The sequence below is a fragment of the Panthera tigris genome, chromosome A2, assembly GCF_018350195.1.
Source record: "Panthera tigris isolate Pti1 chromosome A2, P.tigris_Pti1_mat1.1, whole genome shotgun sequence".
NCBI lineage: Eukaryota > Metazoa > Chordata > Mammalia > Carnivora > Felidae > Panthera > Panthera tigris.
The window spans coordinates 28215044-28239620 of NC_056661.1; the positions used below are offsets into that span (position 1 = coordinate 28215044).

The 24577-nt window shown below is 38.2% G+C and overlaps 1 protein-coding gene and 1 long non-coding RNA gene across 14 annotated transcripts in view; one reads left to right on the top strand and one right to left on the bottom strand.

The window, feature by feature from the left end:
- FHIT (fragile histidine triad diadenosine triphosphatase) overlaps positions 1–24577 on the bottom strand; it is a 1407272-nt gene that overhangs the window by 850959 nt on the left and 531736 nt on the right. For 3 of the 10 annotated variants that reach the window (XM_042979317.1, XM_042979309.1, XM_042979318.1), the window contains exon 1: positions 11247–11305. The exons of 6 other annotated variants lie outside the window; for them this stretch is intronic. In XM_042979317.1, coding sequence (XP_042835251.1) covers positions 11247–11265 — 19 coding nt within the window. In that variant the 5' untranslated portion in view covers positions 11266–11305. Of the gene's footprint in view, positions 1–11246; positions 11306–16202; positions 16290–24577 lie in introns of those variants that run through there. One more of the 10 variants, XM_042979316.1, reaches the window with a different exon arrangement.
- Positions 19081–24577, top strand: part of LOC122236686 — a 61648-nt gene continuing 56151 nt past the window's right edge. For 3 of the 4 annotated variants that reach the window (XR_006214878.1, XR_006214879.1, XR_006214880.1), the window contains exons 1-2: positions 19081–19383; positions 23118–23199. This is a non-coding gene — a long non-coding RNA (uncharacterized LOC122236686). The remainder of the gene's footprint in view (positions 19384–23117; positions 23200–24577) is intronic. The other variant, XR_006214877.1, reaches the window with a different exon arrangement.

Genomic DNA, 24577 nt, shown 5'->3' on the forward strand with positions numbered 1-24577 from the left:
ATTAATATCAAAAAATGCAATACTTAGATATAAATTAAACAAAATATGTCCAAGATACATATGAGAAAAACTAGGAAACTCTGATTCTGAAAGAAATCAAAGCAAATCGAGAGAGAGAGAGAGAGAGAGAGAGATTTCATATAAATTGATAGGAACACTCAATATTGTCAAGATGTCAGTTCTTCCCAACTTAATCTGCAGATTCAGGGAAAACCCAATAAAAATCCCAGCAAGCTATTTTGTGGATACCAACAAACTGATTCGAAAGTTTATATGGAAAGGCAAAAGATCAAGAATATCCAACGCAGTATCAAAGAACAGCAGAGTCAAAAGACTGACACTACTGAACTTCAAGACTTATTACAAATCTACAATAACCAAGACAGTGTGGTATTGGCAAAAGGACAGACAAATAGATCAGTGGGGGATAATTGAGAGCCCATAAACAGAACCACAGAAATATAGTCACGTGATCTTTGACAAAGGAGCAAAGGCAATAAAACTATAAAACTCCTATAAATAACATAGGGGAAAAGCTAGATGTTCTTGGGTATGGTGATGACTTTTTAGATAGAACATCAAAGGCATGATCCATGAAGAAGATAATTGATAAGCTGGACTTCATTAAAATTAAAAACTTCTGTTCTATGAAAGTCCCTGACAAGAGAATGAGAAGACAAGCCACAGATTAGAGCAAAACCTTTGCAAAAGACACATCTGATAAAGAACGGTTATCCAAAATAAACAAAGAACTCTTAAAATTCAACAATAAGAAAATTAACTATCCAACTAAAAAATGGGCAAAACACTTGAACAGACACTAACCAAAGAACAGATGGCAAATATACATATGAAAAGATGACATCAGAAGTCATTAGTGAATGGCAAGTTAAAATAACAATGAGATACCATTATACATTTATTAAAATGATGAAAATCCAAAACACTGACACCACCAAAACCTGGAGAGGGTATGGAGCAATAGGAACTCTCATTTATTGCTAGATGGAATGCTAAATGCTATAGCCACTTTGCAAGAGAGTCTGGCAGTTTCTTTCAAACTAAACATATTCTTACTAAATGATCCAACGACCATATTCCTTGATATTTATCCAAATGAGTTGAAAACTTATGTATATACAAAACCTTCAAACAAATGTTTAAAGCAGCTTTAAATTGTTAAAATCATAATTGCTAAAACTCATAATTCATAATTGCCAAAACGTGGATGCAACTAAGATATCCGTCAGTAGCTAAGTGGATAAACAAACTGGTACCTCCAGACAAGAGAATATTATTCAGTGCTAAGAGAAATGAGCCTTAAAGCCATGAAAAGACATGGGGGAACCTTAAATGCATATTACTGAGTGAAAGAAACCAATCCAAAAAGCCTACACAATGTATGATTCCAACTACATGACATTTTGGAAAAGACAAAACTACGGAGATAGTGGTTGCCAGGGTTCAGGGGAAAGAAGGGAAGGATAAATAGATGGGGAAAAGGGGATTTTTAGGGAAATGAAACTACTCTGTGTGACACTATAGTGTTGGATACATGGCATTAAACATTTGTCAAAATCCATAGAATACACAATACTAAGAGTGAATCCTAATGAAAATGACAAACTTTAGTGAATAATAATAAATCAAAACTGGCTTATCATCTGTAATAAATGTGCCTCTCATACTAACACAATGACAGGGGAAGTGAGGACCATGATGAAAACTATGCACTGTTTGCTCAATTTTTCTATAAATCTAAAACTTCTCTAAAAAGATCTTTTAATTTGGGGGCACCTGGGTGGCTCAGTTGGTTAAACATCTGACTTCAGCTCAGGTCATGATCTCATGGCTTATGAGTCTGAGCCCTGTGTCAGACTCTGTGCTATCACCAGACTATCTGTACAGGCTATCTGTAGCCTGCTTCAGATTCTGTGCCTCCCTCTCTTCTGTCCCTCCCCTGCTCAAGCTCTGTCTCTCCCAAAAATACATACACACATTAAAAAAAGACAGCTACATGGTCTGACAGTTAAACTGTAGAGAAAATTGACCATTTGACTACACAGGCAGTATACCAATGGAGTGTCCATTGTATATGGTGAATAACGCTTTTCATATTTACTAATGATTTTAGCCCCTGGGGTGATACACACTGTAGGGATTGTTAACTCCATTTTAGAGGCAAGAAAACTGAGGTTCATGGAGGTTAAATAACTTGCTCAAAATAATCTGAATCACTGGTAATGGAGCTGAAAATCAAAACCCAGTCAAGCCTCCAAATCTCATGGTACCATCCCAAAGTACCTTCAACAGTTAACAAGCACCCACTGGCCCTTTTATCACAGTCCCAATTGGCTGAAAATGCCATTTTCATCCAACAAGGACAGGATCATATCCATATCTTAGTCAATATTAGGGCTGCATCTTTCCCTTTCCTTAAAGTGAACCTCGTTTAATCACATGGATTGCTTAAAGGTAAAATTGTAGACAGGGTTTTTACACAATGTGGTGCTCAGTTGCTTAGGAAACTGTTTTTGTCATTAGGTGGACAGGACTAACACTGTTAAGTGAGGGAAAGGCAGAGGGGAATATATAGTAAATCCAGTGTTTATATGAATTTCATCCACAGGGAGTATAGCAAAATAATCACAATTCAATGGAAAAAGGAGCTTTTGAGTGGGTTGTGAAATAAGCTATTAAGTCATGCAAATAAATCCAATGTCAACACCTCAGCCTGGGCTGATTGGATTCATGCATTGGAACTCATACTTCATGAGGATTTAAGACCCCTGATGTTCTCAGGGGTTTATTCTATTGTTGTTCATTTGGATTTCTGGGTTTTCTTTTAGGGGGAGGGGATTAGAGAGAAGGCATGCCTGCTTTAAGGTGGGAAGCTCATGAGAAAGGGGAAGCTGTGTGCTGCAAGGGCTGAAAAAGTATATCATCCCAAGACTTTATCAGTAGTTACTGCCTTTACCATTTCTGAGCCCTGTGCTCTAGAAAAGTATCCTCTCTTTTTCCATGTAACCTACCCATCTAACTGTCCCATGAGACACATCTGCCCAACCAGGCAGAGACCCAACAGATAATTCAGAAGGGATCCTCACCCATGAGTTGGAGATGTTGCTGTTGTCAGCAGGGATGTTAACCTGCAAGTGGCTGCAAGTAGCCTTTCCCCTAGGCAGCCCATCCAGGAGCATTGCGAGACTTTGCCTATCTTAGGCAAGGCCCCATCTACAGTGCCTAACCCAGCACCCGGTGCACATAGTAGACGCCCAACAAATACTCATTAATCTGTTACATGAGTGAGAAATAACCCTGTATTCTGTTATATAGTTGCATAGCTGCATCTATTTGATACCAAAGTTTAGCCTCTTCTGACTAAAGGACCATGCTTGTATTCCCAGTACCAAGCAAAACTCCTCCTGACTTGAAAAACAATTGTGTTAAGTAGCATGCTCATTTAATTCTATGTAATACCTACGTAAATATATATTCTCATTTTACAGATGAGAAATCCTGACTTCAGAGAAATCAAGTTATCTAGCTACAGTCCCAAAGCTAATAGAGGATAGAATCAGGATTTAGATCCCACTCCATTTTGGCTGCAAACTGTATGTCCTTATCATCTGTGTTCTGCCCTAAAATGTATCACTCAATGGCAGATACCAATGTTTAAACCCAGAACCTTTCTGACTTATGAAGGACTACTGTGTGAAAGACATTGGAAGCTTCAGAGATTCAGTTTACTCAGAACAGAAGAACAAGCATGATATAATAATACTGGTGAAATATGAATGGAACGGTAGTTAGAAATGGATCCTCATGGTGGTAAAATTCTGAAAAGAGCAACAAAGTCCTCCTTATGGAGTGTCTTCAGGAGAGCACTGCCTACCTACAGATCTGTCCCACTTGATTGGTCTTAACTTGCCCGATGCCAGGTGGAGGGAATGCAAGTCTTCTCTCAGGATCAATATCTCCCTCTCTGCCTCACTCCCCTCCCCTCTTCTTTCAGTATCTCCTATACACCAGGCAGTGTGTTGCAAAATAATGAATGAGACAGTTTTTGTTGCTGTTATTTTTTTTAATCCTATAACACATAGAGAATAGTTGGACCAAAACATGGTTAAGGCAGTTCAAGTAATGGAGAGAGAAACTCAGCCACAACATGGTCTGAAGAGCTGTCTTGGCTAAGCCTTAGTGTAGTCAGGAGTCTGGGTATGCAGAGAACTTCATGCAATTTAGTACTGCCAGAACATAAAGCAAGAAGCAAGGAGCGGTGAGAGATGAGCAGCTTGACAAGCTTTGGTGTCATCTTGACAGTGATAGATGGAAATCTGGAGAGCTTAGGCAGAGGACTGACAAAGTTTAGAAAGTTCTTACAGCAGCTATATGCTTGAGTGGAACTGGACAAAAGGCCAGGGGGCCAAGTTAGGAAGCTGGTACAGAGTCTCAGGAAAATATAGGAACCTGAATGGAGAACCAGGATTGATTTGACTATGATTCAGAAAGTTAAATATTTTAGGAGGATGGGAGAGGAGTTTATCATGGAGACAAATAATAAACTAGCAAAATGGCAGAATAATAACTGGGCATATAGATTATTAAGGAAGTTACTAAGCAATGTTGACAATTTTAAGTATGCTCATGATACACATGACTAGGGCTTTCTATTGTCCAACGTGTGGTCAGTTTTGATGAGCTTCTCTGTCTTAACATAATGTTTTCAAGGTTCATCCATGTTGTAGTAAGCATCAGTGTTTAATTTCTTTTTATTGCCAAATAATATTCCATTGAAAGGATATACCACAGTTTATTTACATACTCATCAGTTGACGAACGCTTGAGTTGTTTCTACTTTTTGACAAGTATACTGTTATGAACATTCATGTACAAGTTTTTGTATGCATGCATATTTTCATATCTCTTGAATGTATATTTAGGAGTGGAACTATTAAATTATATGATATCACTATATTTAACCTCTTTAGTAACTGTTTTCCCAAGTTTCTGAACCAATTTACTTCCCCATCAGCAGTGTATAAGGGTTCCAATTTCTCTACATCCTCCTTTTGTTTATAACCATTCCGGTGAGTGTGATGTGCTGTCTCACTGTGGTTTTGATTTGCATTTCCTTGATAGCTAATAATTTTAAGCATCTTCCTATGATCTTATTGAGTATTTATATATCCTTTTTGGATAAATATCTATTCAGGTCCTTTGACCATTTTTAGTTGGGTTGTCTCTAAATTATTATATATATTTGATATTTTATAGATTTCACATGAATATACACTACACACATATATATTACATTGTATATTTAGATACAACTCCCTTATCAGATATATCATGTGTAAGTATTCTCTCTTATTCTGTGGACCAGCTTTTCACTCTTTTGATGGAAACTTCTAAAGCACAAAAGTTTTAATTTCAATGATATTCATCTATTTTTCCTTTTGTTGCTAATGCTTTTAATATATCAAAAAAAATCACTGCCTAATCCAAAGTCAAGAAGACTCATGGTTATGTTTTCTCCTAGGAGTTTTACATCTTTAGCCTTTACATTTGGGTCTTTGATCAATTTTGAGGTAATTTTTGAATACAGTGTGAGGTAGGGTTCCAACTTCAGTCTTTGGCATGTGGATATACATTTGTACATATAATTTGTGGAGAATATTATTCTTTCTCTATTGAACTGTTTGGCAGACTAGTTGATAATCATTCACAGTAAACATGAGGGTTTATTTCTGGACTCTCAATTCCACTCCATTGAACTATATGTCTATCCCAGTAGCACACTATCCTGATTACTATAGATTTGTGAGTTTTGAAATCAAGAAGTCCTTCATCATTATTTTAGTCAATTCTGCCAAGAAGCCAGCTGGGACTCTGATAGGGACTGCATTCATTTTGTAGGTCATTTCAGGGACTACTGCCATTTCAACACTATTATTTCCAATACATGATTCTTCAACAACGTTATATAGATTCAGATTAAAATTTTACACTTATTTTGTTAAATTTATCCCTAAGTATTTTATTCTTTTTGATGTCACAGTAAATAATTTTTTTCTTAATTCTTTTCCTTATTGTTCATTTGCCAGAGTATAGAAATACAATTGTTTTTGTATATTGATATTGTATCCTGCAAATTTTCTGAACTTGTTTACTATTTTTAATAGTTTTTTAGTGGATACTTAGGATTGGTACATACAAGATCATGTCATCTGCAAATAAGAAATAGCTTTTCTTCATTCTGAATCTGGATGCTTTTTATTTCTTTTTCTTGCCTAACTGCCCTGACTATAACCTCCAGTTCAATATTGAATGGAAGTGATGAGAGCAAATATCTTTGTCTCCTTCCTGATCTTAGAGGAAATGCATTCAGTCTTTCACCATTAATTATGATGTTAACTGTGAGGTTTTAGCATATGCTCTTTATCAGGCTAAGGAAGTTCCCTACTATCATAGTTTATTGACTATTGTTATCATAAAGAAGTATTTTTTAAAAATATTTTTCTCTGCATCTATTCATATAATAATGTGCTTTCTTTTATTCTACTGATAAGGTATATTATACTAATTGATTTTCAGATATTTATCCAAACTTGCTTTCCTGCATTAAATCCCATTTGGTCATGATGTATAATTCATTTTAGATGTTACTGGATTTGATTTGCTAGTATTTTGTTGAGGATTTTTGTGTCTATATTCCATAGAGATATTGGTATGTAGATTTCTTTCCTTGTCATATCTTCATAGTGGCCTCATAGAATGCAGACAAAGTGCACTTTCCTTCTCATTTTTTGAAAAGTGTATGAAGAAATGGTATTAACTCTTTTTAAATGTTTGGTAGAATCACTAGTAAAGCTATCTGTGCCTGGGTTTTCCTTGGTGGGTCATTTTTAAATTGCTAATTCAATCTCTTTACTTGTTATGAGTTTACTCCTATTTCATATTTCTTCTCGAGTCAGTTTTAGCAGTTTTTATCTTTTGAGCATTTTGTGCATTTCATCTAATTTGTTGGCATACATGTGTTCATGATATTACCTTATAATACTTGTTTCTTTCTATAAGGTCAGTAGTAATGTCCCCTCTTTCATGTCCGATTTTGGTAATTTGAGTCTTCTCTCTTTTCTCTTTGGTCAGTTGAGAAAAAGGTTTGTCATTTTTGCCGATCTTTTCAAAGAAAGAAATTTTGCTTATTTGATTTTCTATTTTATTTACTTCTGCTCTAATCCTTATTTCTATCCTTCTGTTTACTTTGGGTTAATTTTGCTTTTGTTTCTGCAATTTCTTAAGGTGAAAGAATAGATTACTGATTTGAGATCTTTATATATATATTAAATATATATATAATTATATATAATTATATATATATTTAATATATATATATAATGTAAATGTTAAGAGCTATCTACATGCCCTCAAAGCATTTAGTAGTATTCCATATGCTTTGGTAGGCTGTGTCTTCACTTATCAAAAAGGTTTTGTTTTGTTTTGTTTTGTTTGTAATTTCCCTTATGATTTCTTCTTTGGCCCATTGGCTTTTTAAAAGTATACTGTTTAATCTCCATGTATTTATGAATTTCATAAATTTCTCTTATTGTTTTGTAATTCTACACTATTGTGCCCAAAGAACATACTTTACATAATTTACAACCTTTTAGATTTTTTGAGGCTTGTTTTATGGTGTACCTGGAGAACATTCCATGTACACTGGAGAAGACTGTGCATTCAAGGTTCTTTTTGATTTTTTTCCCTCATCTGTTTCTCTTCTCCCATGATCTCCTAAACTGTCTGCATCATTTACTATCACATCCCACCATTAGGTTTCACTAATTTCCAGCTGCTTGTCCTATTGGATTTGATAACACCCCAGGAGGGGCATAAATTGCTCCACAGTGTGATCCAATTAAATTCAGACTCTTTTGCTGGGGGTGGGGGATACTTTTGAGGCCAGTTTTGTTGGGTTTTGGTGTTTTTGTTTTTGTTTTTTTTATTTTTTTCTGGCTTCAGGAGGACAGATCTTCCCTGATAATATCTGGTAAACTAAGTGAGGTATGGTTAGGCTACTGCTAACATTGAGTTATGAACCTTCTCTTAACTGCTTATCACCATAGTCTCTGTTGGTTTGGAGAGCACCCTTAGACTTGAAATTCCCCACACTGTTTCATATCAATTGAGCTCCTTTGGTTTGAGTTTTAGAGCTCTCTTTTCTTTTAGCCTGCCTCTCTCCCTAGCAAATCTCTGAGCCACTGCTCTGGAACTGGGGAATGGAAAGACACCCTTGCTTTGTGAGCAGGGTACTGGTTAGAGGTGGTCATTTTTTGGTATTCTTGATTTGCCTCTCCCAGAATGGAACCTCTCCCCTTCCAGGAAGCTAAGCAAGGGTAATCTGTATCTCAGTACTCTCAGCTGCCATATCTGCAGTAGAGTGTCCATCCCATGTGTATGGGCTGGGTGAACGAAAGTGGTCTCTAACCTGTTAGCTACATTCACCAGGAATTTAGCTTCTGTAAATCAGACCTGGATGGGATGAGAAATGCTGGTGGCCTGCCCCTTTTAATGAGACACCACATCCCTTGACTGAGAGCTAACGGGAAAGTAAGCTCTATCTTGGCTCCATCTGCCCAACATGGAGCTTCCATCTGGCTGCATTGGATAGAATGTGGTGGGGAGGAGGAGGAGCAGGTCATGGTTCAAATGCCATAGACCCTTGCTGCTCTTATCAAGATTTAGTATATTTTCTTAAATATTCGTTTGCTGCATATGGTTAGGAGAATTCCAGAGACTTTAAATGGTTGGGTTTCTTTTTATCATTTTTACCAGTTATGGTTGTTTTGCTGGGGAATAGGTCTGTGAACTGCCTCACACTGTCATTTCAGAAATGGAACTCCAATAAACTTCTCTTTAAGCTTGGAGACTTAGAAGTTGCTTATTATCAAAGCAGAGGCTAGCTTAGCATGACCAAACTCATGCCTAATATTAAAGCAGATTTTTTTTTCCCTCAAAGGGGGAAAAATACTAATGATTAGCCAAATGTACCCTTCTCTGATAAGTTCTTGTCCCTTAAAGCCAAGTAACTGTCACTGGTCACATTCCAAAATAATGCCTTTCCTGTTTTTCCTTTGTCCTTTCTGTTGCCTTAGCTGGCTGCTATAATGTGCCTATACATTCTTCATCCCTCTGACGAGAAGCCCAAATCCTTTCAATCTTTAAAACACAAAATCGAGGGGCGCCTGGGTGGCCCAGTAGGTTGAGCGACCGACTTCGGCTCAGGTCATGATCTCACAGTTTGTGAGTTCAAGCCCCGCGTTGGGATCTGTGCTGACAGCTCAGAGCCTGGAGCCTGCTTTGGATTCTGTGTCTCCCTCTCTCTCTGCCCCTCCCCAACTCATGTTCTGTCTCTCTCTGTCTCAGAAATAAACATTTAAAAAATTAAAATAAATAAAATAAAATAAAACACAAAACCCATTTAAAGATGACAATATGACCATCAATGAGGGCAGGAACGCGATCTATTTTATTCACCAGGCTCCTTGCAATCTTTAAAACACAAAACCCATTTAAAGTGGACAATAGGACCATCAATGAGAGCAGGAACGCTATTTTATTCACCAAGTATTCTCAGATCCTAAAACAGTACCTGGCTTGCCAGATACTTCATAGCTGCTCTTGAAACATTTTTTCAAATTTTTCAAATGAAAATATTTTTCAAATGAATGATAGTATCAGTAATCTGCTCCTTTTCCTTTGCCATACTGGCTGCCTGAGGGATGGAAGTGATGAGAGAATAGTTTGTCTTATGGTACATTTCTGAAAGTATCCTCCCAAAGAGTGGTTCAAACTGGGACCCTGACACCTATGTTAAAGGATTCTGTGTATTGATAAAATAACCCAAGAGTCTTCTTGCCAGGAGGTCTGTGCTCATTTTCTCAGGAAACCCAAGGGGTATATTCTGGCATGTGTAGCTGACACCATAGAACAGAGTGTGGTATATCAGTTATGTGAATGAAAAGCAGTGTGAGGAAGTTGACTCCAAAAGACGATGCTGTTGAAAAGAAAGCAAACGGTTCTGAAAAATCAGCCCACACCTGGTACACAGGAAGACCCAAACGCCTAGCAATACCCTGGCTGATCAGAGGATGCAGGCTTGTTCTCTTACTTTGATCTGAGAGAATCAGATCTCTTCCCAAAGCCATCAGAGCCCTGTCTTCAGATGACTGGGTCTAGAAGTCCTAGAAAATTCCTGAAATAATGGTAAAACGGTAGCATCGAACCACCACAAGAAGCCTCTTTGGAAACTCTGTTCTAAATTTCTAAGGTTTTGGCTCTGTGTCTCTCTTATGTATTAAAGTCCACCTACGTAGCAAGCCCCACACCAGCCCTGCCTACAGACCTGTCCAAGTCCCCTACTTACATACCTAACACCATCAGTTGAGCTTTGCCAGGAACTTCACCTCCTCTAGATCTCTGGCTTTCTGATCTTTCTAGCCACCTATAATTTGCCCAACATCCCCTCCCACCCCATCCTATCTTGATCTCACTCTGCTTTGCACAGAGTAATTAATCCATTGGTTAATTGGTAGGTTCAATTAATTCATCAATCTCCTGCTTTAGTCTCTGTTGGGATTCTATGACTCTGTGTCTTTAACCTTATTGGAAAGCAGCCACATCTCAGATTTTACCCTCACTTCCTCCCAGGTCATAAAAAAAGGCAGCCCAGAAAGAAGTGGGTAAAAAACAGCTCTCAATCTTTGCCCTCTTGGTATCAGCTTTGAGACACCTGGCCAAGTACAGCCTGTGCTAAGTTTCAAAGAAAAGGCAGATAACTTTGAAGATTTTATTTCACAGGGACAAAAGATAAAAGTCTCTGTCAAGTTGTCATTAGATGCTTAATGCTGTTCGTAGTGGGGTGCTGGGGCTCCCCTCCTCCTCCGTAGACCTCTAGCAGATTAGGTTTGAGAGCCTTAATTTGGGGAAGGATTTACAGCTGTGAAAAGGCATAATATCATTTTGATTTGAGTTGTACTAGGCTGGGGAGGCCAGATTACATTTGTATGAAACTGTATTAGAAGATATGACTGAAGCCACCAAAATCAAATAAAGGGAAAATTTTCCAGGGAGCCTAAAAATAGGGGCCTGCCTTTCCAACGCCCCTACACTGTTTCATTATTATCTTGATTTACACCAGGAGGATCCAAGCAGAAAAACAGAAGGTAGATGGCAAAAATGCTTACGCTTGCCCGACCTGTCCATCCATCAGCCTGTCATAAACCTAACCCAGAGATGGGTTCCCTGGATAAAGAAAAAAAAAATTAATTAACCCTTGGAGAATGTGGAAGTTAGCAGGGGAGAACAACTTATGAATAATGCCCTGCTTTCATCTCCTGAGGTACTGTCTAATTCAGAGTCTCAGAGAAATCCATCAAATAGTCTCTGAAGTTTTACCGGGCCCCGGTCCACCCACCACCGCCATATGCCACCACGTGCATGTGTCACACAGCATCCCCCAGACAACGACTTATGCAGAGAGTGTGCCTTTCCTTCAGAACAATCTTAAAACTATGACTCTCCTCATTTGCACGGCAAACAATGAATTACATTCTGTACCGCAAAAACCCAGCTTCCTCTGTGAGGAAGCATGGAAAACTAGTAGCTGTTGCTTGGAATTGTTTGTATTACACAGTCACACAGACCTGGGCAAATCAGCAGCATCTTCTAGTAGGATTTAGAGACACATAAACTGAACACCATGGGTAGAACTTCTAAAATTGAAAGTATTGTGCCAAAGCCTCTAGATTCAACCAGAATGTGTTGATCACGGTTGGGGAGAACTGGGGGAAGCAGGGCTGTTTTTTATCATCAGAAAAGAATTGTGAACTTCCAGCAGTGGGGGGAAATCATGCTGACAGCTACAAGCATCTGCAAGGGGCTACCTAATTCTCAAACTGTTGGGTCCTCTAAGACTGGCTAGTAGCCACGGAAAATGATGCGTGACGATGACTTCTCTGATTTCTGGCAGGACTTCTGATCTCTCAAGTACCACGGAAGATTGAAAGACCATTTTTCCCCACAGGAACCACTTTCAGCGCACGTTTTATATACCTGCACATCTCCTCAGACAGGTAAAATATCACAACTGTCTTAACTCCAAAGTGAAAGTTGCACTGGGCCCATGACCAGAGGGCTCAAAGTCTTTGGTTTGGGCACACACAGATGTCTTGATTCACCTGAATAAACAGGTGTTGGTGTAGGAAGGCACCGCTTCTCCAAACGTGGGGCAAAAACACAGTTTCCTCAGGGTCAAAACGTAGTGACAATGGCACAAAATTCATGTCCTGACTTTCAGATGTGATTTACAGACAAGATTAATCAGATGAAAAATACATCCGAAGTCTCTCAGCTTGATCAAAAGAACTCCCTGGGGATAATTTCTATTTATTAATATATTAATTTATATAATTTATGTATAGCATATCTACAACAAGCTAATACATATACATGTAAAGATACCTGTTGGTATCTTTATCTTTTTCTCAACCCATGTACACACCTCAGTGTGAATAAGCCTTGTTTCTAACATTCTATGTCATCTAGGAAAAAGTTAAAAAGAAAGTTCTCTTTCTTTTAGGAGCCTGTTCATTTCCCTCACCATCTTCTCAGACAGTATAACAGAGTTTCCTTCGAGACCCCGAGAAAGCAAAGAACCACAGCTTCTATAGCCTTGGAACACTAAGCAAGTTATCAATAGCACAGAACCTTGAAATTTGACCTTGAACTCTCTCTCTTTCTGAGTAGTGGACGTCCTGTGAAATAGAAGAGAAGAAAGATGGAGTGGGTACAAAGACCTGGCCATTGTGCTGACATTCTAGTGCTCTGAGGTTTCGTTGCCTCCTCTGGAAAATGCCAAATGTAGATTAACACAAACCTAAAATGAAAATCAATCTCCAGGAATAAAATAAATAAATAAAATGGACTTTAACTCATAGGAAGAAAATGTGCTCAAAATATCCTCACAGATAACTTATTAACCTGCACTAAGATGGCAGGGTAGTAGGCATGGTGGTTAGGAACATGAGGTAGGAGTCATACCACCTGATTCCACATCCAGATCACATCATTAACTAGCTGTATACTCTGGGCAAATTACTTAACCTCCTTGAGTCTCAGTTTCTCTATCTGTATAAGAAAAATAATAAAAGATGCCATATCACAGAACTATTACATCTCATGATGAATGTAAAGCTGTTAGCATAATACCTAGCCCCACAGTTAGCACACAATCAACATTAGTTACCATTAGAAATACAATGAATAGGGGCGCCTGGGTGGCTCAGGTCATGATCTCGCAGTTCACAAGTTCGAGCCCCATGTCAGGTTGTGTGCTGACAGCTCAGAGCCTGGAGCCTGGTTCGGATCCTGTGTCTCCCTCTCTCTCTGCCCCTCCCCTGCTTGTACTCTGTCTCTCTCTCTCAAAAATAAATAAGACATTAAAAAAACACAATTAATAATAATTGTACTTAAGTATAAAGAAGTAATATTTACATACTTGCAACCCTCTTGACCTGAGAAACTATATAATCAAGGATCGAAACAGAATTATAAGAAAGACGGAATTGGGTCATGTCCTTCAGATTAATAAAAGTTGCCAGATAAAGCAATCCAAATTTAGAAAAATCTTTTGAGCTATTTTGCAGTAACTATGTCTGCCATCACTTGGGAAAGGGAGATGTACGCTCCTCGCGTTCTGGAGAGCTACTCAGAAATGCTAGCTGACCCTTGACAAACCTTCAGCTTCCCCAGGAACACAGTCATGCAGCTTTTGGGAATAAGCGAGGGGAAACCATGAGCCCACACCTGAACACGGTCCCGTCTCCATCTGCACGATTTCACCACGAGCCACAGCACGCCTCTGAGGACACCAAGCCCAGCTGCCAGGGAAAGGTTTTTGGGCCCAGAGTGGTGCCCCAACAATTTCCGGTTCAGTGGGAAGCTGGGGAATGCTTGGTCTCCCAGCACATGATTTCCTCATATTTCATCACTTTCCAGGCTTTAAACAATTTTAACCTTCCCTCCGGGTGGACACAGAGACAGCTGTGCTCTAAGTGGAAATACCAGACTCCAAGTAGTATGAGCCGATTTCATCCCGTCCATTGGGCATCCAATTAGTATTGTGACATTGGCCGAGTCCTGACTTCTCTGAGCTTCACTTTCCTTACCTGTAAAATGGGCAAAAGCTGACGTTGGGGGTTGTGAGGAGATGTGCACTTTCCACACAAATGGGTTGGTACAGTTACTAATTTTCAAGGCTTCACTCATTTTCTGAACTGAAAAAGGTTGTCAATCTACTCTCACAGCTCTCTCTACAAACAAAACCCAAAACAGAGAAACATTTCCAAAAGCTAACAAATTTGAGAAGGAGGAGGAGGAGGAGGAGGAGGAGGAGGAGAAAATTTGCTGCCACATAAATCGACCAGGGCCAAAGCGACAAGTGGCTTGGGCAAAGCAGTCTGTGTCCACAATTTATTCTTTAATAACTTCTACTGTAATATTTCTGGGGCACATCAAAGCACAATAACAGCCCGAAGTTGGTAATCCCTCTCACATATAAAAACTTTCATTACACAGTGTTAAAGGCATCACTCTGTCTGAGAAATGGGAATCAATAGGAGTTGGCTGCTTTTTTCCCCATCCTATCCCAGGGAAACGACACTGGTTTTTCCTTCCCAGTGAGGCCACGCTGTGTGGCCAGAGTTTCCTCTGATGGCTGCAGATGAGCAACAAGATGAAAACTTCTCTGTGATGAATGGAAAAGGGGAAAAGAATTTCAGTAGCACACGTCTCTGTGCCAGAAACCCAGAGTGGGCCATCCTAATTAGCCCTAAATGCTGCTTGTAAACATTGGCTTTGATGTATGTTTAAAAGTCATCGGGATTTGTTCTGACTTGGTCATTTTTGTGCTCTCCGTCATAACAAGATTTTAATTTAAAAAAATGGTTTTAATGGCACCCCAAGAGAAAGACAATTTGGGTAAGCTGCAGCAGAGTTTAGTAATACAACCTAAAAAAGTAGTTAGTAGGCAGCCATTAGTTTCCCCCTATTATCTGTAATGCGATTTATTGTCGGAAATTCAAAATTCTTTACAAATGTTCTTACATTCAGCCTGACTGTAGGATCCATTTCCTTTAAAGCATCACTTTAGATTCTTTAAAAAGCCAGAATCACCATGTATGCTCCCTTTATTATGAATATATAAAGACTCAAGGCTACTCATAGCATGTCCCTAGTACAAGTCATCAACAAACCACTTCTTGCCAAAGCCAGGGGCCAATTTCAGGTCTCCCTTCATTTAACCACTTAGCAGCATTTGACAGTTGGCCACCCCCTCCTTCTTGAACTTTTTTTTTTTTTTACACGCAACCACCTCCACAGCTAATCACTCCCTCCACAGCTACCCTGCTCTATCTATCTATCTTTATGATTTTAACAAGATTTGAAACCATCTCATTTATTTTTGTGTATGTTTGTTACCTGACTTCATCCCTTGTACCTAAGGAGGAAGTTCCTGGAACATCACAGACACTTCATAAATGTATGGTATCTGACCGACACTTAGCATTTTCTTGCGACAGATAAAAGACTAAAGTTCAGAGGAGTAAAGCAACTTGTCTAGGATTGCAGAGTAATCTGCAAAGGCAGAATTTGAGCTCAAGACCTCCTAACACAAAACCTATACTTAGGACCATAATACCATGGAAGGGCATGCCTTAGGGTAAAATACCCAAGGGGAGCCGGTTTGTAAACTTTAAGGGGACAGATTGCAAATACTTCGGGGTTTTTGTTTTGGTCCTGGAATCCTGTGCAGAATCAGTTAAGATTTGTGGAATAAACAAATTTTACCTCTGCTCTGAACAACAAGATCTTTGAGGGTAAAGACCAGATGTAGGGCACCTCTTACAGCTAAAACAGTCTGCTGGCCACAATAGGTAGTTGGATTAATTCCTATGTATTGGTCTACTTACCAAGAGGAGGCAGAAGTCTGGGCAATTGTAATTCAGTCAGAAAAGAAGCAAAGGACCAGGAATGGTGAGAAGCTGAAAAATCTATGTTATTCCTTTTCCACTGAAGAGACTCTCTCCAGGTGGAGAAAGTAAGCATCTCCCTAAGTATGAGAGGAGAATAAGGGATCTCACCTTGCTGGCTTCCCGCACTCCTACCCCGCTGAGACAGTCTTTTGGCCACTGCACAAAGAGCCAAAAAGTGACTCCTTCACAGTATGAGAACACTTTTAGCTGTAGGCCACGAGGAGGTTTTCCCTTGGTCTTTTATTCAGTTGTTCACGGAAGGGGACATCCTGTGACCTCATTTTCACTCTGAAGTGAAAGAGAGAGCCAAGTGGCTTCCTACTTCGGGGTTCTGTACAAACTCCCCCTTTGATGGCACCTTTCCACTCCTCTGAGGCAAGGCCCAGGGGAAGAGCACTTTTCCATTTCAAGGAGGGGAGGAGTTGCTTGGGAATGAATCAGTTGCTCCCTGGGAATCCGGGCAGCACCAGGGAAAGGAAAGCAGAAGGAAGGCCCAGTTTCGATCCTCTGAACCATGGCCAGCGACTCCTTTCATTAAAAGTCATTCTCATCAGGGGAAAGGCACTTAGGAAAAAAAATGCAGTGGCTCAGCAATATGAATGGGACACTTGGACAGAAGACATTTCAATATGGCTGTTTTGACAGCACCACTGTGAGGCAGTCATTGTGATGGTGGCATGAAACCATTTGGAAGTTTAGTCCTCAACCTGGAGAAATGTCTAAGGGAATAATTTGGATCAATAATAATAATTTTTATTTGCCAGTTTACTTGTTTTTTGTCCTTCTCCTGGAAGACAATGACTATACCTGTCTTAACTCTCATTGCATCCCTAGTGCCCAGCGTGGTACCTTGCACATAATTACTTATTGAAACAAATAAAAGACTACTACTGGTATGAGGCCTCCTCCTCCTCCTCCCATTATTCCCACTGCCTATGCACAATGCTTATACATGGTAGGCACATAATAATTGGTCGAAAAAAAGGAACTGCCACCATCACTACTACCATTATGGCTATATCACTACTACTACTACTGCAACCCCCACTGAGTGATCCTGTTGGCCCTCCATTAAAAAACCAATTGCAAGAATTATGCCGGGGTTATTTCAATTATCATCCCCACTCTACAGATGAGATCATAGGCACAGGGAAGTAAAGTACCCTAAGACACACATGCAATATGTGATAGAACAGGAATAATAAGAATGTTGTTATTATGAATCTTGGCCAAATAAACTGGGAGAAATGAGGAAAAGGCTGAGGGTTAAGGAGAAGGTTGTACTTAATTCCTCTATTTTGGTCTCTTCAGTACTTCCTTTCACTGAAAGAAACCAGGGATTCTTGAAGAAATGGCAGATTGCAGATCTGACACAGGAAATGGACACGATGAATGAGGAAAGTTTGTCATAGGAAGCTATCAAAGCCTACTAGAGTCATGTCAAAAGGACTTGGAGCCAACTTGAAAGGGGCTCCTACTGACCAAAGATCAATCAATTTCAACATTAAAAGAACTTTGAAGGTGGTAGAATGAAACAGATCTAATGCATAAAAATCCATGAATTCATAATGGCATGAAAAATAATCATTGGTCACCTTTAGAAGTTGTTAGGGTACCAACTCACAATTCAGAAAATATATAAATAAAGGAAAATGGTTAAGCATCTACCCTAACTTTCCTGTATGGACCACATTTAGGAATCAAAAGTTCCATATAAAGGAACCACACTAATATGAGCATGAGGAATGACAATTAGAAAATCACCATCTGCAACTCTTAATGAAATAATGGTTCTAGGCAACCACCATAGATGGCTCCTAAAACATTAGCTTACAACTTGATACGGAACTTGATATTGAAGGGATCAGACTAACAACACCTGAATCTATAAGTCAATCATAAACTAACTAAAAGTGGAATGACCAGATATTACATCAGTGTTTCCCAAACTTTGAAGCACATTAACATCACTTGGCCAGGGAAGGAGGCAGGGGCAGCTCTGAAAAATCCCAATGTTCAGGTCACATTCCATATCAATTAAACCATAATGTCTGGGATAGTAATCAAGCATCAGGGTTTTTTTCTCCCCTTTATTTAAACATTTGTTGGATGATTCCAATGTGAAGCCAAGTTTGGGAACGACTGTATTTTATGGCTCATGGTGTGATGCAGTAGGAGATACACAGTGTCCCCTATGATATGCTACTACCTAACAACCTCTAAATCTAAGTAAATATCTATTATAAATATGAGGAATAAAGAAACATTCAAACAATGGCATCAGAAGGAAATAATTAGCAATCCAAAGTGTAGGAGAAAAAATGGAGAAAAAAAGGCCTATTTTTTTTTTTTCAACAAATGGCATCTTTAAAAATGGTGGTGGAAGGTGCCTTTCTTAAACCATAGCTGGAAGGAAGAGTTATGTTTCTGGCTCTGAAGGAGCAACTTATATCAGACTAATCCTCCAACAGAAAACAATTATAATGATGCATGGAATAAAAAATAAGACTGTTTGAAAGCATTGGAGAACCACCAAGGCAACCAGGATTTAAGCAGGAAATGAAAGCTCATTAAAGTCAGCCCTATATTTACAGCAGCTTTTTTATCCTAAGGGCATCTGTTAATTTGCATTGTGGGGATATTCACCAAGTAGAAAGCAGCAACCTATAGCTTGCAGCAGCTTCTCTGTGTTGAAGAGATAAAACTTGAAGTTAAGGGCTATAGAAGCAGCAGCTAGGACTTGAGGGGCTAAGATTTCTGAGAAAGGGGGACCACAGAGAAGTGACCTCAAAATTCCCAATTCAAATATCCCCTCCAGATATGTGCACATCCCTAAGCTACAAATGTGTGGAGTGGGAGTGGGGGGGGGGGGGGAAGCTGAGCAAAAATCAGTTGCTAAGAGACTAAATAGCTTAGGAATAATTTTGTCAATCCAGAAATGATTGGAAGACAAACACTGGAATTTAGAACCTGCTAAGGACAAAGGACCATGGTAAACATCCCAGACACTCAGCTAAGAAACTCTGAGGACTTGAGTTGTTAGAACAAATGGGAAATAAACCAGACACAACTTCGAAAAAAAAAGAAAAATCTCATTTCTTGATTAGATCAACATGACCTGTTCATACTGCATCCACCTGACAGAAAATTAACATCTCTCTGAAAGAAGATAATAAAATCTACATGAAAGGAAATACTAACAGGAACTAGAGGGAATTATTCAGGCAGAAGAAAACATTCCCAGATGAAAGCACAGAATGTGGAATGCAGTGAAGAGTACCAGATTGGGGTAAATATGTGGGGAAGTGCTAAATAAATAAGATCGTTTAAACTAAAAATGTCTTGGGGTGGGATTGCATTACACAGCAACAATAACACAGAAGAGGAGACAGTATAGGTGGCAAATGAATGTATTATAGGTTTCCTAAAACCAAAATAAGAACTTAAGAGACAGACTGTCAGACTGGATTAATAAAATAAAACACAAAAGACAAACTTTAAGTAAACATCAGAAAGAATGTTAAACTGTCTTTCTTTATGGATGACATTATCATGTAGGTAGAAAAGCTTAAACAACTGCAAAAAGACTAAGAGAACTAATAAATGAATTTAACAAGTCAAAGGTTATGAAGGCAACATACAAAAACCAATACTATTTCTAACATAAGCAATGAATAATTAGAAAATAAAACTAAAAGTATAATTCCATTACTATGCCACTCCAAAACATGAAATCCATGTAAGACCTTTGCACTAAAATCTACAAAACATTGTAAAAAGAAATTATAGAACTAAATAAATGGAAAGATTTAGTATATTCAAGATTGAAAGATTCAATATTGTCAAAATGGCATTTCTCTCACAATTCAATCTAAAGATTCAATGCAATTCCAATCAAAACCACATGACTTTTTGTAGAAACTGACAAACTGATTATAATTTATATGAAATGCAAATGAACTAAAACAGACAAAGGCAATTTTAATACATAAGTACAGAATTGGAGAACTCAAACTACTTGATTTTAAGACTGACTATAAAGCCACACTAACCAAAACTGTGTGTTATTAATGAAAGAAGAGATAAATTAATCAAGTAAACAGATGGATAGTCTAGAAATAGACCCACACATAAATGGTTAATCGATTTTTGACAAAGATGTCAGGGCAATTCAATGATGGAATAGAATATTTTTGATAAATAGTGCTAGAACTAGATATTCATACTGGGGGGAAGGCCAGAGGAAAGAATACTGACTCTTACCTTATACCATATACAAATATTACCTCAAAATATATCATAGACCACACATTTAGAAGAAATCATGGGAAAAAATATTTGTATACTTGGAGTAGACTCAGATTCCTTAGAAAGGATCAAAAAACATAATAGACCAACATTTAAAACTTCTGCATTTTAAAAGTCACTGCCCTGCAACAGAAGAAAATATCTGCAATATACATATGTGAGAAAGGACTTGTATCCAGAATACATAAAGAACTCCTACAACTCGACAAAAAAGGAGAAAACAAAGCCAGATATTTGAAAACACCGGACAAAAGAAATTATATCAATGGCAAATAACTACATGAAGAGGTGTTCAATATCATCAAGAATCACAAACCAAAACCACAAAGAGATAAGTATACACACCCATTAGAACAATTAAAATTTAAAAGAGTGACCTTGCCAAAGGTTTGCAAGAATGTAGAGCAATTGGAATGCTCATAAAGGGATAGTGTGAATTTAAAAAAAAAGGTACAACCACTTTAGAAAACTGTTAGTTTCTTTAAATTTTACAAATATCCATAATATATGACTCAGGCATTTCACTGTAAAGTTTTTATTTATCCAGAGAAATGAAAGTATGTCCACACAAATATTTGTGCACAAATATTCATTCAATAAATGAATATTGAATGAAAGCAGTTTCATGCAAATGAAAGGAGTTTCATGCAAAATAATCCAAATCTGTAAACAACGTTTAAGTAAACAGTAACAAATGAATACACAGAATGAATGAATAACACAAAATGTAAAATGCCCATATAATGGAATACCATTGAGTGATAAAAGGAAACAAACTACTAATACTTGCAACCACCTACATGACTTTCCAAATCATTATGGTCAATGAAACCAGACATAAAAGAGTATATATTGTATGATTCAATTATTAAACATTCTAGAAAATGAAAAATAATCTCTGATGATAGTAAACAAATCAATTGTTGCCTGAAAGCTGGGTCCAGTGGGAGGGAATAACTGCAATCTGACATGAGTAAACTTTTCATGGCAATAGAAATGTTCCATATCTTGATGGCATGGGTAGTTTCATGGGTGCATACTTCTTTTAAAATCCATTGAACTAGACACACTATAAATGGGTACAGTTAATTATATACAAATTATATCTCAGTAAATTGATTTTTTAAAAAGTGGTTGAATTTCCCCAAAAGTAGCCAGACCAAAAATATGACATGTTGTATGATTGCATTTATATAATGTGAAAAAATGGGCAAGATCAATCTATGATAATAGAACAATGGCTATGTTGGAACGCAGGTGTACATGTAATGATTGGAAAATGTCTAGGTGTTAGTAATGTTCTGTATCTTTATCTAAGTAGTAGTCACATGGGCTGTTCATTTTTAAACATTCATTGATCACTTAATGTGTGCACTTCTGGTGTTTTTTGGGTGTAATTCAAAAAAATTAAAAGTATGTGACTTCTAGGAATTAAAAAAACTTAAGAGACATAGCTACCATATTCAATGTGAAGATGTTTTATGGCTTGTGATTTGAAAATTTCAACTGAAAAAAATTTTGAGGTAATGGAGGAAAACTGAACATGGATTATTAGATATTAAAGAATCATTGTTCACTGCATGTGTGCTATAGTTTCTTTTGAATTCTTTATCTGTTAAACACAAAAATGTATTATAGGTGAAATGATATGGTGAACAGGATTCACTATAAAATATTACAGAAAAAATATGCATGTGTATTCGATGATGGGATGTTGATCATCATGGAAGCTGGACGACAGGCTCATGGGAGTCCATTATACTATTCTCTTGACTCTTATTTATATATATATGTAAATATATACATATGTATAATATGTGTATAATATAATACATATATGTATATTTATATATTATATTATAATATTCACATAGTATATTATATTATTCACATATATTTTATGGAATATTCATGTATATTTTGAAAAGTAAGAATCAATTATGAAAATATTCATGTATATTTTAAAAAGTAAAGATACATTAAAAGCAAGGGAGAGGTTCAGGGATGTCATACAGGATCAAAGAGCGTGTGAAGATGTCTACTGTGCCTGTGACCAAAATCTTCTTCTTTGTGCTCTAAAGATCAAAATATCTACAGCATCAAAATGCCCTGTTCCTGAACACACATGGCAAGAAATTTCTCAGGGGTCCAGAAACATGACAAGTAGGAATAGAATGAAATTTAAGAGAGCCCAATTAGGTCCTGAATGACAGCCAGGCAGATATATGATGACAAACAGTGCCCTTCCTCCAGGGACTGATCTATTTTGAGTCCAAAGTGAGGAAAGTGAGTGCATATTATCCAGGGGATTTTTATCCAATGTTCTTCTGGTCCTTAGTTACCTAAACCTAAAGCCTACCCTGGTATTGGAAAGGGAAGAATATGATAGGTACCCAAAAGACAGATTATGATGGTGTGAGTTGGAATCCTGACAGGAAGAGGTCACAATCATCTTTGAAGAGAATTAAATGAAAGAACAACTCTCAGAGGTGCAGGTAGTTAAGGATAAGTTAAGGATACCCAGACCCCCGGAACTAGCTGCAGCAGGATGCTTCTGCCATCCTGGGCCAAAAAGGGAAAAGGGAAAGACTATGTTACCAGAGCCTTATGAGGTAAGAGGGATGGGGACTACCACCATGAGGTAGATCCATGCTGGGATGTAGACCTCAGCACCTTCTCACCTCTCTCTCCTCCCATTCCCTCATGTCTCTCCAGGATCTCCATTGACCAAAGGAAACTGAAACAAGCAACAGTCATGGGAGTCCAGGTAACAAAGTCCATAGAGGCCAGACTTCTGGTGAGTCCTCTCACCCAGACAGAGCAGAGATAGTTGCCCAATAGACTATGGAGATGGGGTGGAGAATAACCAGCACAACCCCCCCACCCCAAAGGAGGATTTATATCACATTGGAATACTTTGGGTCTTCAAATCTGTAAATAGAACTGATGGCATTTTGGCAAAATCTCAAATTCAGTCAGACCTATGGTTTCAGAACAATGAGTGACCAAAGACTGTTTCACAATATACACACAGGGCATTGGGTTAAGGAGCTACTCCTGCTCTAAGACTTGAACTTCTAAAATTAAACAAATTCCCTTCATATTAAACATTTCTGAATTAAATGCACAGAGAAGTATAGAAAATGGATTGCATCTTCCATAGAGATTTAACCATCACTTTATGAAAGAGCAGAATTCAAAACAAAGTTACCACAAGTAGAAATGCAACTCCAAGCCCAGACAAGGAGGGGCATCATCTTGTCCTGGTCCATTAGGCCCTTGTGGACTGGCATTTCCTTTCCTTCCCATGGGCACCTCCCAGTACTCTCCAGGAGTGTGGGAGCTTGTCTTTGTTGGTGATGCCAACACTGCTCCCTCCCACCATGGGCTTTGCATCTGCTGCTTCCTCTGCCCTCAGTATGCTCTCTCCCCTTCCCCTCTTGTTAACTCCTACCTCAGCTCAACTGTCACTTCCCAAGGGAAGCTGTCCCAACTTTCCTACACATACTTCCATAGCATCTGGAACTTTCCTCCATGGAATCACTTCCACATATTTTGGTATGACTGCTTGATAGCCTGTCTACCCCACTGAAGTGTTAGTTGCACATGGCAAACACCATGTTTGCCTTATGTGCCATGACATTTCCAGGGCCTCACGTACTATTTGGAGGCACTAAGTTCTTGTTGAATAAATAAGTCCTCAGTATAAGAGAACATTTTTTCCATTCAAGGGACAGTTTGAGCTTTTCAATTGTTTTCTTTTAACATACAACACAATTTTGTGGGGTTTTTTTCCCAGAATTAAATTACTAAGAACTCTCAATTATCTGATTGTCCCCCTCTACTTTTTTTCTTATACCCCTTATAAGAAAATTATCTTTAATGAGGGTTTTTTAAAGCAATGTACAAATTATGCTTAGGATTCATTTATATCCAACTTGATCTCATAGTCCTAGTTTTGTACTGCCACTCTAAGACATTCCTTACAGGCACTCCAGGCAAGAAAGACTTAACCACATCCTCTGGATTCCATTTAAAGTGCAAGAAGAGACACATGCACCCCAATGTTTATAGAAGCACTATCAACAATAGCCAAAGTATGGAAAGAGTCCAAATGTCCATCGATGGATGAATGGATAAAGAAGATGTGGTATATATATACAATGGAGTATTAC